The sequence below is a fragment of the Rhinoraja longicauda genome, chromosome 16 (assembly GCF_053455715.1).
Source record: "Rhinoraja longicauda isolate Sanriku21f chromosome 16, sRhiLon1.1, whole genome shotgun sequence".
Classification (NCBI taxonomy): domain Eukaryota; kingdom Metazoa; phylum Chordata; class Chondrichthyes; order Rajiformes; family Arhynchobatidae; genus Rhinoraja; species Rhinoraja longicauda.
In genome coordinates this window covers 22,366,502-22,383,031 of record NC_135968.1, presented here as the reverse complement: position 1 = coordinate 22,383,031, position 16,530 = coordinate 22,366,502, and the positions used below count along the sequence as shown (strand labels likewise).

General features: G+C 40.3%; 1 protein-coding gene across 4 annotated transcripts in view; it reads right to left on the bottom strand.

The window, feature by feature from the left end:
• Positions 1-16,530, bottom strand: part of add3a (adducin 3 (gamma) a) — a 138,394-nt gene that overhangs the window by 35,759 nt on the left and 86,105 nt on the right. For all 4 annotated transcript variants that reach the window (XM_078413403.1, XM_078413402.1, XM_078413405.1 and 1 more), the window contains exons 3-7: positions 10,747-10,885; positions 10,507-10,658; positions 8,901-8,981; positions 3,010-3,159; positions 2,772-2,915 (exon numbers count right to left, since the gene is read on the bottom strand). In XM_078413403.1, the coding sequence (XP_078269529.1) occupies positions 2,772-2,915; positions 3,010-3,159; positions 8,901-8,981; positions 10,507-10,658; positions 10,747-10,885 (666 nt within the window). The remainder of the gene's footprint in view (positions 1-2,771; positions 2,916-3,009; positions 3,160-8,900; positions 8,982-10,506; positions 10,659-10,746; positions 10,886-16,530) is intronic.

The following is a 16,530-nucleotide window of genomic DNA, read 5'->3' as shown; positions in this document are numbered from 1 at the left end:
TATCTTGTCTTGGAGAGCTCAAACTGAAGGGTCTCGACCCGAAGCGTCACCCATTCCTTCTCTCCAAGATGCTGCCTGACCAGCTGAGTTACTCCAGCATTTTGTGATACCTTCTAACTTACTGGAGCCCTACTCATCCAGGGTGTTCCAATATGCTCTTGACCTTAGTGTTGTAGAAAGACTGAGGTTTGAGTGGTCGAGTCACTGTGACTGGCAGTTTGTGGCCACTCACATTTGGTTTTTAACCCTCGCCTCTCAGAATGCTGATGGCTAGTGACTCAGTGTCATAAATGATCGGTAGTTACATTATCTCATTGGAGGGTCATTGCTTGGCACTTTTATAGCACAATATTTCCATTATATCATATCATATCATCATATATATACAGCCGGAAACAGGCCTTTTCGGCCCTCCAAGTCCATGCCGCCCAGTGATCCCCGCACATTAACATTATCCTACACCCATTAGGGACAATTTAAAAAAAAACATTTTACCCAGCCAATTAACCTACATACCTGTATGTCTTTGGAGTGTGGGAGGAAACCGAAGATCTCGGAGAAAACCCACGCAGGTCACGGGGAGAACGTACAAACTCCTTACAGTGCAGCACCCATAGTAAGGATCGAACCTGAGTCTCCGGTGCTGCATTCGCTGTAAAGCAGCAACTCTACCGCTGGGCTACCGTGCCGCATAACATAAATGATGTGAAGATTTAAATGCTACTTACTCTGTTTTATATTCAAAACTTCAATTTGTAAAACCAAGTATCCTTGGGCTTTCTTAGCTTTATTTTTTTTCTCTGCCATCTTCAAAGCTGCACACCCAGCCAACATTATAATTTATATTATACTGTCTCTCCATTTTTCCCCTCAGGGAATAATTTTGCATTCCCTGTAATTGAGGCAGTGCAGCGGATGTTCACGAGATTGATCCCTGGGATGGCGGGACTGTTATACGAGGAAAGATTGAAAAGACTGTGCTTGTGTTCACTGGAGTTTAGAAGGATGAGAGGGGATCTTATAGAAACATATAAAATTATAAAAGGACTGGACAAGCTAGATGCAGGAAAAATGTTCCCAATGTTGGGCGAGTCCAGAACCAGGGGCCAGTTTTAAATGGCCTCCCCTTTATTCTAAGACTGAGATGAGAAAAAACTTTTTTACCCAGAAACTTGTGAATTTGTGGAATTCTCTGCCACAGAGGGCAGTGGAAGCCAAATCACTGGATGGATTTAAGAGAGAGTTAGATAGAGCTGTAGGGGCTAGTGGAATAAAGGGATATGGGGAGAAGGCAGGCACAGGTTATTGATTGGGGACGATCAGCCATGGAATGGCGGTACTGGCTCGAAGGGCCAAATGGCCTTCTCCTGCACCTATTTTCTATGTTTCGATGTTTCTATATTAGAGGCACTATATTAGGCATCTGCCAGATACCTGTCCATTTTGTCAGCGCATGCCTGCTACTGCCTAGTAAAGTATTTATTATGCTGTCAACATAAACCAAAAATAACCAAACACAAATATATTTTGTCATGAAGACAAAATGATAGAGCCAAATATCACATGGTTCCAGTAATAACCATTTTAAACTCAAATTTTCAGGCTCGACAAGTAATGTCCTGACCTAGACACAAAATGCTGGAGTAATTCAGCGGGTCTGACAGCATCTCTGGAGAGAGGGAATGGGTGACGTTTCGGGTTGAGACCCTTCTGCAGACCTAATGTCCTGACCTACTGATTCACAGTCAGCAGTGGGTCTCCTTGTGAATTTTACTATAATCCAATGACTGCACATAAAAAGGTAATACTCTTTATGCTAAACCAGCCGAGATCACTTGCTCAGAGATAGAGAGGGGAAAAAAACACCTATTATCTTGTTATCCATTACTCAGCTGCATGAGGCACTGGTATTTTAGCTTTCATCAAACTGCAGGACCAGTATTTAAGCATCTGCATTAATTAATGGAGATGCTCTCCAGTTACATATCACTCTTGCCAATATTAAATTGTTAAGGAAAAAACTGAAGCCAATAAAAATAAAACATTGAAATTAAATGCAGTGCTTCAATTTATTTGCGTTTAGACAGCTGAAAAGTGCAATAAAATTATTTGTGACTGGGATATTTCAAGAAGGTAGGAGGCTTTGAGATAAATCAGATTAACAAAACGGCCTTTTCAGATATCACATTCCAAAATGATCTCAGAACATAGCAGTGTTTTTATAAATTCAGCATTTCTGTATTGAAAAGTATAAAGCATGTACATTCATGTGGATAAAATAATTATCTGTGATCATATTTAAGTTGTACTATATTTTGCACATGTGAAACATTTACTCAAACGAAACACATGGAAAGTTTTATATTGACAGCATTCTTTGAATTTTTTAATTCTTGCTGTTTAGTTTTAAAGAATTTCTTAATCTGTATTCAACTCTAAAAAAACATTTAACACAACCTCACAGTGGACTATTGTTCAAAAGGTTCAGCCAAGCCCCACACTACTCTGCACAAAGAATTGCAAATTCACCATGGCTTGAAAGATAACGACTACACATGTGGTGCCTCTGTTCCCACCACAATTGAGATCAGCAAGCTGAAATAGTTCATGCAATTCTTTTCCGTTATTACCATATTAAAGTTGTCCAACCTTACGGTGGAGATGCAAAGACAGGAATAACAGAAGATGCAAAAAAATATTTATATAACAAAAACCCAGAATGATCTGTGGCTTCCAGTTTTTGAATTCTGTAGGAAATACTGTCATCTTACCTGGCAGGCTGTACCTAAGCACTTCTGTAGCTGAATTCGATCACTTTCTTCATCAAGAGAACCATGATAGTCATAATATGCAACAGTGCCCACAATCAAGGCTTCTTGGGATATAGGCAGGATACCACATTTCATGGTTGAGACCTGTAGATGTTGGTGAAAAAACAATAAAGTACCTTTTATGAACTAGTGCTCAACAAAATGTTGCAATGTTTAAGAAGAAAAATGACACACTTACAGCAGCAGCTGCGGGTGTATGTATATGTATTGCACATCTGACATCTGGGCGTATTGCATAGACCGCTGCATGTGGGCTGAATGATGCCTGGTTGATTCGGAGATTTGTGCTCCCCTGGTCCACTACTTTGCCCAATATGTTAACCTTCACCTATTTATATATGGAAAAAAATACACATGAGGAGGTTAATATTTAAGCCCCTGGCCATACAGGATCAAGATCGATGTGATGCAGAAAAATAACTAGCTGCTTATGCCAAGTATGTACAACAATCTGCACCCTTTAGGAAAATCTAGCAGTAAAATGTTTTTGTTTCAGGCTTTGAACAGTCCCTTCACTCATGATTAAAGTACCAATCCAGACTCAGCAAAATGTGCAAGTCAGTGCATTTGTTTAACATTTCACAATAAGCCAAAATAAATCTTCAGAAAGAATATATATATAATTTTAATATGCAAAAATCTGTAATCACTCCAGAAGTGAAAAGTGAAATAATGAATAGATACCATTTGGGGTCAAAATTAGGGTTCCTTATTCCTATTATTCCAATCATTATTCTTTCTTATTCAACATAGAATAATTTGTGCTTTGAATAAGGTGCTTTCATTTTATATTGCTTTCGCAATCATGAAGACCTCAATTTCCCAAATATTAAAATACTCACAGCCACTGTCAAGTTTTGCTCACAGACACTGTCAAGTTTAACAGACACCTTCCTACTGGTTCAAAGAAATCGGGTTTTTTTAAAAACAGCTTAAACACAGATGTTGAAATAAACATTGATAATGATAAAGCCACTAAGACATCAGCGTTACAGTTTTACAATTTGATATTTTAGAAGAGTGGATTTGGATTGCTTTGAGATGGTGTGAGGACTTCCAAGTATTGGTTTATGACTACGTTGTTTACATTACAGCTAATGTCATTGAGTAATAGTGCCATACAGCATGGAAACAGGCCCTTTGGCCCAACTCGTCCATGCTGACTAAGATGTTCCATCTATGTTCGTCCCATTTATCAGTTTTTGGCTCATATATATCTCTCTAAACCTTTTCTATTATATACAAATCACCAGTTGTCATATCAATGCCCATGAAGATAAATCAGTAAATATTCACGCCAAGGAGCATCTTTGAAGAGATTTTAAAGTTAATATTACAGGTAATGATCTTTAACAAGAATTCTTCTCATTGAGGCTGCCAGACCTGCTGTGTCTTCAGAACATTTCTCGTTTTGTTTCTCCAGTTAATAGGGATTTGATAATACTCTGTCGCAATGATGGTTTACTTACATATAAAAAAATAATTCAAAAGTGATTCGAGAATAGAGCAGGCCAAATTATCTGCAATGGGGGTAGTCACTATTTTGTTGAGAATCCCAAAGGAATCGAGTCAAGAAATCAAAGAGTGCACATCTGAAACATACCTACATTTCTCTCCCCTTTAATTCTGGCATTTTTTGTTTTCATTATAAACTAAAGAATATGCCCTACAGTATTTTCAGCTGTATGGAGTTATGAATAGCAAAATAATGAAGAGTGACTGAAGTATTTCATTGGTTTTAAAGTGCTTTAGGGCATGCAAGGTTGTGAAATGAGTTACAGAAATGCAAGTTGATGATTTGATTTCAGATTTCATTGCTTACTATAACTGATAATGCTCAGGACATTGACTAGTAAAGATAACAAAATCTTGATAATTTCAGCGGCATGATGTGCCAGAGCTATGCCACTTGCATTGATGTACAATAAAAGGCAGCTCATTAAAGTATTAAAGAATCACAATAACACAACGAGTATTCGCCAAATGCATTGCAAGAACTCTTGTCTCTGTCCTCCGTAGTAGATAAATATATGTGGAAATTAGATTACAAAGGTAGCTTCAAACCAAATTCAGTACAACAGTTTTTACTATAGTCACAAAATGTCAATCTTCCAAGTGATTACAAATCACTTTTCAACAGTCAAGATTTTAACCAAAATAGCTATATTTTCATCCTTTCCTGTTGATGCATACAGAAAATATTGCTTGCTTTACAGAGCTGCTATCTGAACAAACAGGGGATGGAATTGGCCAATTATAAAACCAGTTTCAACTGGTTCGCAATTGAGGAAACTTAAAATACAGGACTGTACATCCCTAATTAAATTAATCACCATAATGGCTATAGGAATTATGGTGATTAGTTTCAAAATAACAAAACTTAAGGTTGCTGGACTCAGATTTATGTTGGCATTTCCCTACATTTCTGTCATAAATGCAAAAACATTAGTTTTGAGTCATTGCACCAGTCACTCAGTCTACTAAACCAAGCAGGCAGCAACTGATGTTGGATAAAGATTGTGCCACGATTCAAAATTGCGAGGTGCAAACTCGCAACAAGAATCAAGTCTGGAATCCAGAGACAAATTTTCATTTGTAGACAAATATTTTTGTGCTGCAGTGAAATGAAAGATATAGCCACCAGAAAATCAAAAATGTTTCCATGTTGCCACCAATGTCAACACTTGGGGCAATACTACATAATGTTTCCAGAAAAGTACTCCACATTCTGCCAATATTTCTGTTATCAACTCTAGCCATTTTGGCACATCCAAAGTAACTGGTGTAGACTAAGTAATAAGTCACAGTATTGACTTCAGGGCGGCACAGTGCTGCAGCTGCCTTACAGCGTTTGCAGCGTTGGAAACCCGGGTTCTATCCTGACTACGGGTACAGTCTGTACGGAGTTTGTACGTTCTCCCCTTGACCGCGTGGGTTTTCTCAGAGATCTTTGGTTTCCTTCCACACTCCAAAGACGTACAAGTTTGTAGGTTAATTGGCTTGGTTAAAGCATAGAAAATGCCCTTAGTCTGTTTAGGGTAGTGTTAATGTGCGGGGATCGCTGGTCAGCACGGACTCGGTGGGCCGAAGGGCCAATTTCCACGCTATTCCTCTAAACTAAACTAAATAAGGGCAGCAGAGGAACTCAATAGACTGTCGTCAACAGATGCTGCCACCAAGTTCCTCCAACACTTTGTTTTTTTGGTCCTGCATCTGCAATTTCTGTGTCAACAAACTTGGTGTCTGCTAAAGAAAAAATACCTGGCCATTTAATATTGTTAAGGAATAAATATTGGCCTGGTTACCTGTGATACTCATCTTTCATATAGTTCCTTGGAGATCTTTTGCACATACTCATTGGGCTGACAGGGTTCTAATTTATCTCATTACAAAGATAGTCGAAGATAGTATAGTACACGACCCTCGAAATTGGATAAAATCACATTTCCCCACCGTATGCTCATTAGTGAATGTCCTGCTCACTCATTTCACCCATTTATATTCTTTCACGTACTTTATATCCTTCTCACCATTTGTTTTCCCACTTTTATTATCAGCCAATTTGGCCACAATGCCCTCTAATCCACATTAGGCAGGAAATGGTTTTGGGTAGACTGATGGGACTGAAGGCTGATAAATCCCCAGGGCCTGATGGTCTGCATCCCAGAGTACTTAAGGAGGTGGCTCTAGAAATAGTGGAAGCATTGGAGATCATTTTTCAATGTTCTATAGATTCAGGATCAGTTCCTGTGGATTGGAGAATAGCAAATGTTATCCCACTTTTTAAGAAAGGAGGGAGAGAGAAAACGGGTAATTATAGACCAGTTAGTCTGACATCAGTGGTGGGGAAAATGCTGGAGTCAATTATAAAAGACGAAATTGCTGAGCATTTGGATAGCAGTAACGGGATCGTTCCGAGTCAGCATGGATTTACGAAGGGGAAATCATGCTTGACAAATCTACTGGAATTTTTTGAGGATGTAACTAGGAAAATTGACAAGGGAGAGTCAGTGGATGTGGTGTACCTCGACTTTCAGAAAGCCTTCGACAAGGTCCCACATAGGAGATTAGTGGGCAAAATTAGGGCACATGGTATTGGGGGTAGGGTACTGACATGGATAGAAAATTGGTTAACAGACAGAAAGCAAAGAGTGGGGATAAATGGGTCCCTTTCGGAATGGCAGGCAGTGACCAGTGGGGTACCGCAAGGTTCGGTGCTGGGACCCCAGCTATTTACGATATACATTAATGACTTAGACGAAGGGATTAAAAGTACCATTAGCAAATTTGCAGATGATACTAAGTTGGGGGGTAGTGTGAATTGTGAGGAAGATGCAATAAGGCTGCAGGGTGACCTGGACAGGTTGTGTGAGTGGGCGGATACATGGCAGATGCAGTTTAATGTAGATAAGTGTGAGGTTATTCACTTTGGAAGTAAGAATAGAAAGGCAGATTATTATCTGAATGGTGTCAAGTTAGGAGGAGGGGGAGTTCAACGAGATCTGGGTGTCCTAGTGCATCAGTCAATGAAAGGAAGCATGCAGGTTCAGCAGGCAGTGAAGAAAGCCAATGGAATGTTGGCCTTCGTAACAAGAGGAGTTGAGTATAGGAGCGAAGAGGTCCTTCTACAGTTGTACCGGGCCCTGGTGAGACCGCACCTGGAGTACTGTGTGCAGTTTTGGTCTCCAAATTTGAGGAAGGATATTCTTGCTATGGAGGGCGTGCAGCGTAGGTTCACTAGATTAATTCCCGGAATGGCGGGACTGTCGTATGTTGAAAGGCTGGAGCGATTGGGCTTGTATACACTGGAATTTAGAAGGATGAGGGGGGGATCTTATTGAAACATATAAGATAATTAGGGGATTGGACACATTAGAGGCAGATAACATGTTCCCAATGTTGGGGGAGTCCAGAACAAGGGGCCACAGTTTGAGAATAAGGGGTAGGCCATTTAGAACGGAGATGAGGAAGAACTTTTTCAGTCAGAGGGTGGTGAAGGTGTGGAATTCTCTGCCTCAGAAGGCAGTGGAGGCCAGTTCGTTGGATGCTTTCAAGAGAGAGCTGGATAGAGCTCTTAAGGATAGCGGAGTGAGGGGGTATGGGGAGAAGGCAGGAACGGGGTACTGATTGATAGTGATCAGCCATGATCGCATTGAATGGCGGTGCTGGCTCGAAGGGCTGAATGGCCTACTCCTGCACCTATTGTCTATTGTCTATTGTCTATTGTCTAATCCTCTAATTTATGTCCTTAATATGGATGGTAAATAATAAATGTGCCCATTGGCAAGGATTCACAAGTTTGATTTTTCATCCTATTCAAAGTGAAATTTATATATATAGAGTTAAACAAACCAACCTCCCTGCTATTGACTCCATTTATAGCTCACGTTGCCTAGGCTAGGCCAGCAGCATAATGAAGGACATGTCGCATCTTGGCCACTCCCTTTTCTCCCCTCTCCCATCATGCAAAAGGTGTAGGTGTGAAAACGCATACCACCGGATTCAGGGACAGTTTCTTCTCAGCTGTTATTAGGCATCTGAATCCTACCACAACCAGAGAGCAGTGCTGAACTACTATGTACCTCTTTGGTGACCCTCAGACTATCCTTGATCGGACTTTGCTGCCATTACCTTGCACTAAACGTTATTCCCTTTTCAATTGTAGTCATGTATTGTTATTCTGCTGACTGGTTAGCACATGACAATAATTTAAACTGATCTGAACAGCATGGAAAAAGGCCCTCCGGCTAAATCCCTCCATGCCGACCAAATGGTCTATTAAAGCTGCTTCCAGTTGTTTGCATTTAGCCTAAATCCCTTTAATATAATAATGTTGACAAAAAACAATTCAACTACTGAGGTTACCAGAGTGATGTCAGAACCTCTGCAGATATCTAAACATCCTGGGCTTCAATGATGGTTAGTGGCAAACCACCAGGAGTAAGATGGTTTTGTTTTGCATGATGCTTCAGTCCAGCAATTACCCTACAGATATTTTCTGTTCCTGCCAACTTATTGCAGCAATAACTTTGAACGGGTTCATTAAATAAACAATGCAAACAAACTTACAAGATTTGAAGCTGTGGCCTCAGAATATGAAAGGCCCTTGGGAATAATAAGGAAGTGTTCCTGTTCTTTGCTTACTCTGACCTGAAGAGAATAGAAGTAAAAAGCAATTTAAGTTTAAATCCACCAACAAATGACTGTAGAAAACCAAATCACACAAATATCCAATGATATAGTTAATTGTCAAATGTAACCTTGTACCATGACTGTAATTAGTACACAAGTTCAGTAGCGTATTATCTTTTAGTGCCATCACTTGTTTTCACAGGTTTGAACAATAATGACAGTTAAGAGGAAAATCTTGTTTTTTTTGGAAAGAAAAATACTCATTACCTTCTGTGTTAAAAGTGACAAATAAATCCTACAACATAATCGTCACAGAGTTTCGATGAGCTAATCTCATTCTCAACAATATAGGCCTTGTGCTGTTTGATCGTTCTTCATAGAACAATCCCCATCCCAAGCATCAATCTGGTGAGTTTTTGTTGTGCGTTCATTTTGCAGGTAAATTCTAGGGTGAGCATACAGGTATATAATGTTTCAGATGAGTGCTCACCAACATGCCATTTAATTGTTGTTCTTGCACTCAAAGCCTCCTGCATTAAAGGACCATATGGTTCACCTTTTTTTATTGCCTTCTGTACCTGCAAAAGTTTTTACTTTGCGATTCATACACAAGGACATCAAGATCCACCTGAACTTCAATGTTTCCAATTATTCATCATTCAAGCATACTGAATAAGCATAAGGATCCTCACATTGGGCCACATTATATTCCCTCTGCTATGCGCTTGGCATTCATGTGGCTTGCCTACCTCTCTCTGATGGGTCTCTGCATTCCACTCACAATCCATATTGGCACCCAGCTTTCTATCAGCATACTCTGTTATATCATAATTAAGTCATAGAGTGATACCATGTGGAAACAGGCTCTTCGGCCCAACTTGTCCACACCGGCCAACAATGACCCAGCTATACCAGTCTCACTTGCCTGCGCTTGGTCCATGTCCCTCCAAACCTGTCCTATCCATATACCTGTCTAACTGTTTCTTAAACGATGGGATAGTCCCAGCCTCAACTACCTCCTCAGCTTGTTTCATACACCCACCACCCTTTGTGTGAAAAAGTTACCCCTCTGATTCCTATTAAATCTTTTCCTACCTCACCTTGAACCTATGTTCTCTGGTCCTCGATTCCCCTACTCTGGGCAAGAGACTCTGTGCATCTACCCAATCTATTCTTCTCATGATTTTGTACACTCATCCAAGTCTCTCATCAAATCAATCACATTGATTGGAAACAACCGAGGACACAGCACGGCCCCTTAATTCAAAAATTGCTCAGTTAATCCAACTGTTTTCTATCTGTTAAACAACTCTCAACCCACGCCAGATATGGGCCTGCAATCCTATGTATTTGTGTGATACCTACAAGTTAAGTCCTTCAGAATTTATCAGATTCGTTGCATGATTTTCCTTTAATAAATTCCTCTGACTTTCCCCATTTCTATTATCATTACCTCAGCACCCACAATCTCAATAACAGATTTTACCATTTTAGGTTCCAAAAATACTGCAAATCTAAATGGAATATTTAAATGCATACTTACTGTTATGTAGGTATTGGTTAAATGAGCCCATCCAAAGAGGTCCACCATTCTATAAAGACTTGCAACTTTACAGCGGATCAACTTCTCTCCTTTTGCAAAGTTAGTTGATTCAATGGCATGCAGATCATTGATGGGTGTGGCTATTCCTAGGCCTAAAGAAATGTATAACTTGTCAGAATTTGCGACAACATTTCTAAGTACTATAAGCAAATATATATTTATTTTTTTACAGCCACTTACCAAGTTGTGTTGTGGGTAAAGCTGCAACAGAACTTGCCATTACAAAATCTGCTATTTGGCGCAGGGCAAGCAGACCAATAGGATTATTACCCTTTCCCATCTGTTCTTGAATAAGGGTCTCAAGCTCATCTCTGAAGGCCTATAATCAAATGGATTTGGATTAAAATTTGGACATGAAACCAGAAGGACAGCTATGTAATGTCTCACTATAGAATAGTTAACATTTCACAAGTTGGACTGTTTACATGTGATACCTCAAATGTCCGAACCCTACAAACACAACCATGTTCACACAGCAGTTGCATAATGAGACCCTTGAAGCCACTACAATGGATTCACCACAAAACCCAATGCATCAACAATCTCAGTATCATTTTATTCCCAGTTATTTATCATATGTAACATTTTAATAAAGGAATTGTCAAAATGATTATAAATACCTATGCAGTAATAGAATAGAGAACTGCTGATAAAGTACGCGATGAATCAAAAAATAAATCAATTTCAGTACCGGAATAAAGAATTAAAGGTACTGCAGGTCCACCACTGATCCAGACAAAATTGAGAGCGCACTCAAAATCCCCCGGGGAAGTCCCCCAAAAATATGGTGCCTGTGGTGAGGCAGCTGATCTCCACCTCATTAGGACTTCCGTGCCGATCACCCGGGGTTGAATTTGCCCCCTGCAGTCACGGCTCTGGAACCTTGGCCTAGCAGATCCATTTCACATAGCTGACAACACTGCCACTTTACGGGCCAGTATCTTGGCCCATGGATGGCCTGTTCTGCTACCGTTGGACTTCTCGGAGGCAGTGACCTCTGTTGGTCTGACAAAACATATAATCCAGAAAGGCTCTGAAACCAAGTGTGTTTGGGGAGGGGAAAAAAAGGGGGGGGGGGGGAACCAGTGGGGGTCCTGCACTACAAGACAGCACCAATGTGGTCAATAGCAGTATTTCCTGTGATACATAGTCACCTAAAAAACAACAAATCCCTTTAATCCAACCACATTGCAAGTCTCTTTTCACATCTATGAATTAATGTTGCAAATTCAAATATACTGATGAAAAATGCACTTGCATAGAAACTGGGATAGAAGGCAAATGACCCCCTTACACTGCTTCACCATTCAATAACATCATGGCTCAACCAAAAGTTAGCCAAAACACCACCCTCCACCACTCTCTCAAATTGTCCGTCAGTTAAATGTCCATCTCTACCGTGACTATATTCAAACAATTCTGCCTCAAAGGCCAATGAGATAGCAGATTTCAAATATTTTCGACTCAGCAAAAAAAATCTGTCCTCCTCTCAATCAGGAAATATATTTTCCCTCAACCGATCCTATGCCCTGCACTAAATATCCAACAAGAGGAAACATCCGAGGATAAAATTCAGTATAGCAAAGTGCGGAGTCAAGCATTTTGGTAATACGAATAAAGGCGTCGATTATTTTCTGAATGGAGAGAGAATCCAGAAATCAGAGGTGCAAAGGGACTTGAGTGCTGGTGCAGGACTCCCAGAAAGTTAAACTACAAAAATAGAGATGTGATGCTGAGGCTCTCCAAGGTGCTGGTCAGGTCGCATTTGGAGTACTGTGAGCAAATCTGGGCCCCACATCGGAGGAAGGATGTGCTGGCCCTGGAGAGGGTCCAGAGGAGGTTTACAAGAGTCCGGGAATGTGCGGGTTGGCATATGATGAGCTTGACAGCCCTGGGCCTCTACCCGCTGGAGTTTAGAAGGTTGAGGGGGAACCTCATTGAAACACAGAGTAATGAAAGACACAGTAGATGTAGAAAGGATGTTTCCACTAGTGGGAGAGTCTAGAACCAGAGGTCATAGCCTCAGAATTTAAGGGCGCTCTTTTGGAAAGAAGGTGAGGAAGAACTTCTTTAATCAGAGGGTAGTTAATCTGTGGAACTCATTGCCACTGAGGGCTGTGGAGGCCAAGTCAGTGGATATTTTTAAAGCAGAGATAGACAAATTCTTGATTAGAATGGGTGTCAAGGGTTATGGGGGGAAAAAGCAGGAAAATGGGATTAGGAGGCAGAGATCAGCCATGATTAAATAGCAGAGTAGACTCAATGAGCCAAATGGCCTAATTCTACACCTATAACGTGTGAACACCCCCTTAGAATTTTAGACATTTCAATAAGATCACTTCTCCAAAACTCCAATGAGTATAGGCCAAAGTGCTCAATCCTTTACATTTCAACCCCCTCACCCCAGAAACCAAACCTAGTGAACTTTCTGTGTATCCCCCCCCTCCGCATCCAAAATCACATTGTTTCTTAAATATTCCACATGCAGCCTTACCAACTGTTGCATCAAAAATTCCCTTCTTTATATAGCATTTGCAATAAAGGCTATTCATCTTCCTAACTACTTGCTGATCTGTAGTTTCACTTTGTGTTTCATGAACCAAGACTCCCAGAACCCTTTGTCTGGCAGCAGTTTATAATCCCATGCAATTTAAATAATAATTTGATGTTTCTTCAAAAATGAATGACTGTATATTTTTGCATGTTATAATCCATCTGCAACTTCTTGCCCACTTACATATTTGTATCCCTTGCGGTCTTTGTGTGCTCCTCACAACATGATCGCCCAGCTACTGTTGTACCAGCAGCAAATATAGCAATGTACACTTGTTCCCTTCATCCAAGTCATCAATATATAGTCGAGGCCCCAGCTACTAATCCTAATAGTGACAGCCCACTGGATCACTAATCTGAAAATGACCCATTTATCTCTAATCTGTTTTGCTGCAAGTCATTCTTTCACCTATGTTAATACATTATATCCAATCCCATGTAATCTGATCTTGTAATCTTTCGTACAACAGCATACTGAATGCCGACTGGAAATCCAAAATACACCACTTCTACTAGTTCCCCTTCATCAATCCTTTTTATTATATCCTCAAAAGAACTCCAGCACAGCTATCAAACACAGTTTCCCCTGAATATAAACATTTTTTTTAAATTTGCCTTGACATGATTTTCTAAAAGTCCTGCTTTTATCTCTTTGGTCATGGATCCCAGGATTTTCCCATGATAGATCTTAGGCTAACTGGCCTAACTAGGCTAAACTTCCTGCTTTGCCTTCCTACTTTTATGAATAGTGGCAACAAATTTGCAAGGAGCTTTAGTAGATTACAGTAAATGCATTTACTATGTTTGCTGCCACTCCCTGTAAAATACAATGTAGGCTATCAGATCCATTTGTTTGCATTGTAATTCTCCTCTGGCAACAGAAAGTTCCCACCCATTATTTCTTTCACTCTTATCAATCAATAAATCACTGTACATTTATAGTAAAAGAAGAGAGATAAATTTTGTTTGCACTAGTTGGTCAATGTTTCACTTTCCAAAATCATTTAAAAGATTTAATTAGCTCATATTTTCAAAGTAGGTGTTTCTGAATCTGATGGCAAGAGACCTCAGGTGCTCTGGACTCTGTTGGGGGGGAGGAGCTGGAAATTAAGTAGGGGTGGGGTAAAACCTGACAAATGATAGGTGGATACAGGCAAGGAAGGAGGCAGAGGACAGAAAAGTTGGTATGGGGGTTGAAGTTTGTAAAGAGTTATTAATTCTTTCTGACAGGATATTGCACGGAAAGAATTTCTGTCTCTTTGGTTCTGCACTCGGGTGTGGCCCATAGAACAGCTTCTTTCCTTTGTTTTTAATATGTAACTTACAACATTTACAACTAGACATTACTAAGCTTAAAGTAAGAGTTGATCTTAAAGATTACAAAAGGCACATAGCTTGAGTCTTATTTTCAATCGACTCATGGGTAAACCTTCCCCACTGGCACTCAATCTACAAACCAGATAGGCACACAGTTTACCATTAATCTTCAAAAGTAAAATTGACAGCATAAATGTTACTTCAATAACTACATTGTTCCAAGACAGTTCTATTAAACAAAGCAATGTTGTGCAATATTTTGGTTTACGATGATCACAGTACAGCTGTGTGTTCAAATCATAAGGCATGGGTTTTACAACTATTTAACCATTCAAAATCCTTTATAAATTTTCCTGCAAGAAATGCATCTTTAAAAAGTGAATGTTTAGGATAACCTACAACCTCAATTTAAATTGAGTGATTCACTTGGAAAGAATGTCAAAAAGGTGGCATGGTGGCACAGCGATAGAGTTGCTGCCTCACAGCACCAGAGACCCAGGTTCTATCCTGACTATGGATGCTGCCTGTATGGAGTTTGTACGTTCTTCCTGTGACAGCTTGGGTTCACGCCGGGTGCTCCAATTTCCTCCAAATGTGTGTGTAGGATAGTGTTAGTGTGCGGGTATCGCTAGTCGACATGGACATTGGTGGGCCAAAGGGCCTGTTTCTGCGCTGTATCCCTAAACTAAAACTACTAGGTTGAATGGATTTTAGTGGGAAGAAATGTAGAAGTGGCAGCCAGACACATGGCATAAATTAAACATAAACTAGATTTTGTTGTTCGGTTTTAACCTAAATTACATTAATAAGCAAATACTTCTGGAGAACATACTGCGTGAAGCAGTACAACGCCACAGACAAAAAGGCCAGGCTGTAATTGAGAAACCTTTGGACAGAATGTTCTGTTAAGTTAATTGATTTAGTTTAGGATGCCTTAAACTGATCTCCTCCACACTTTGAAGTGAAAGTGTGGGAGCAGGGGAGGTGAGGCAAGCAGAAGCACACAAGATGGAGGGAAATGAACATTTATTTTTTCTTCTGCCAATTCTGCTTGCAGATTTTGAGTTGCACGAATTCATATTTATGCTTTCACATGTGATGAGTATTTCAAGGCACTTGGTGCTTGGACATGAGCCCATGGCCTCGGTGTGCTAGAAACCTGCCACAAGTCTCTGCCATCTGCATGGGCACTCCCATGGCAATGAATCACCCCAAGGCTCAGCATGGAGAGGCTGCCTGTGACAGCTGGTGTTGGAAACCATGGAGAAGGTTAGGTAGCTGCTCAACCCTGTACCTTGTCCATCCCTACAAGTACAAACTGTTACTGGGGTTCAACAGTTGCTGCTCCATGTTTGACAAAGTATCCAGATCCTATGTTTTTTTTTAAAATGCCCTCCTGTTGGATTAAAAAGCAGCAGCTGTCTCTACTTTATTTGGCTACTGCTCTCTCCAGCCCAGAGATATTTCTGTGGTAATTGCTAATTGCTCAAAAGGCTAGGATACCAGGTGTTGAGCCATTTACCACAGAATGCACTGAGCTACGACGCTTCAAGTAATGAAGTAGAATTAAGAGGATACAGACAAGCTGAGTGACTAGGCAACAACATGGTAAATGGAGACACAAAGTGCTCAAGTAAAAGGCAGCATCCCAGGGAAAAATGGAAAGGTATCGTTTCAGGTCGGGGTACCTTTCCATATTCTCCAGTGATGCTACCTGACCTGCTGAGCTACGCCAGCACGTTGTGCCTTTTGTGTAAACCAGCATCTGCAGTTCTTTGTTTCTACAAGATGGCAAATGGCACAGGAAAAGTTTGAAAAATTGGTAGAAAAAATGCAAATGATTGCAAATGCAAAAATGCAAAAAATGCAAATGCAAACATGGCAAATGTAGGAAATTAGCTAATCTTGATCATCTAAGTTTTTAAGCATCATTTCATTGCTTTTAACATGCTGTGGGGGATTCATAAGGTAGACGGAAATAAACCATTGTCCCAATTAGGTAGAAACAATGAACTGCAGATGCTTTTTTACATAAAAGGACACAAAGTGCTGGAGTATTTCAACATGTCAGGCAACATCTCTGGATAACACGGA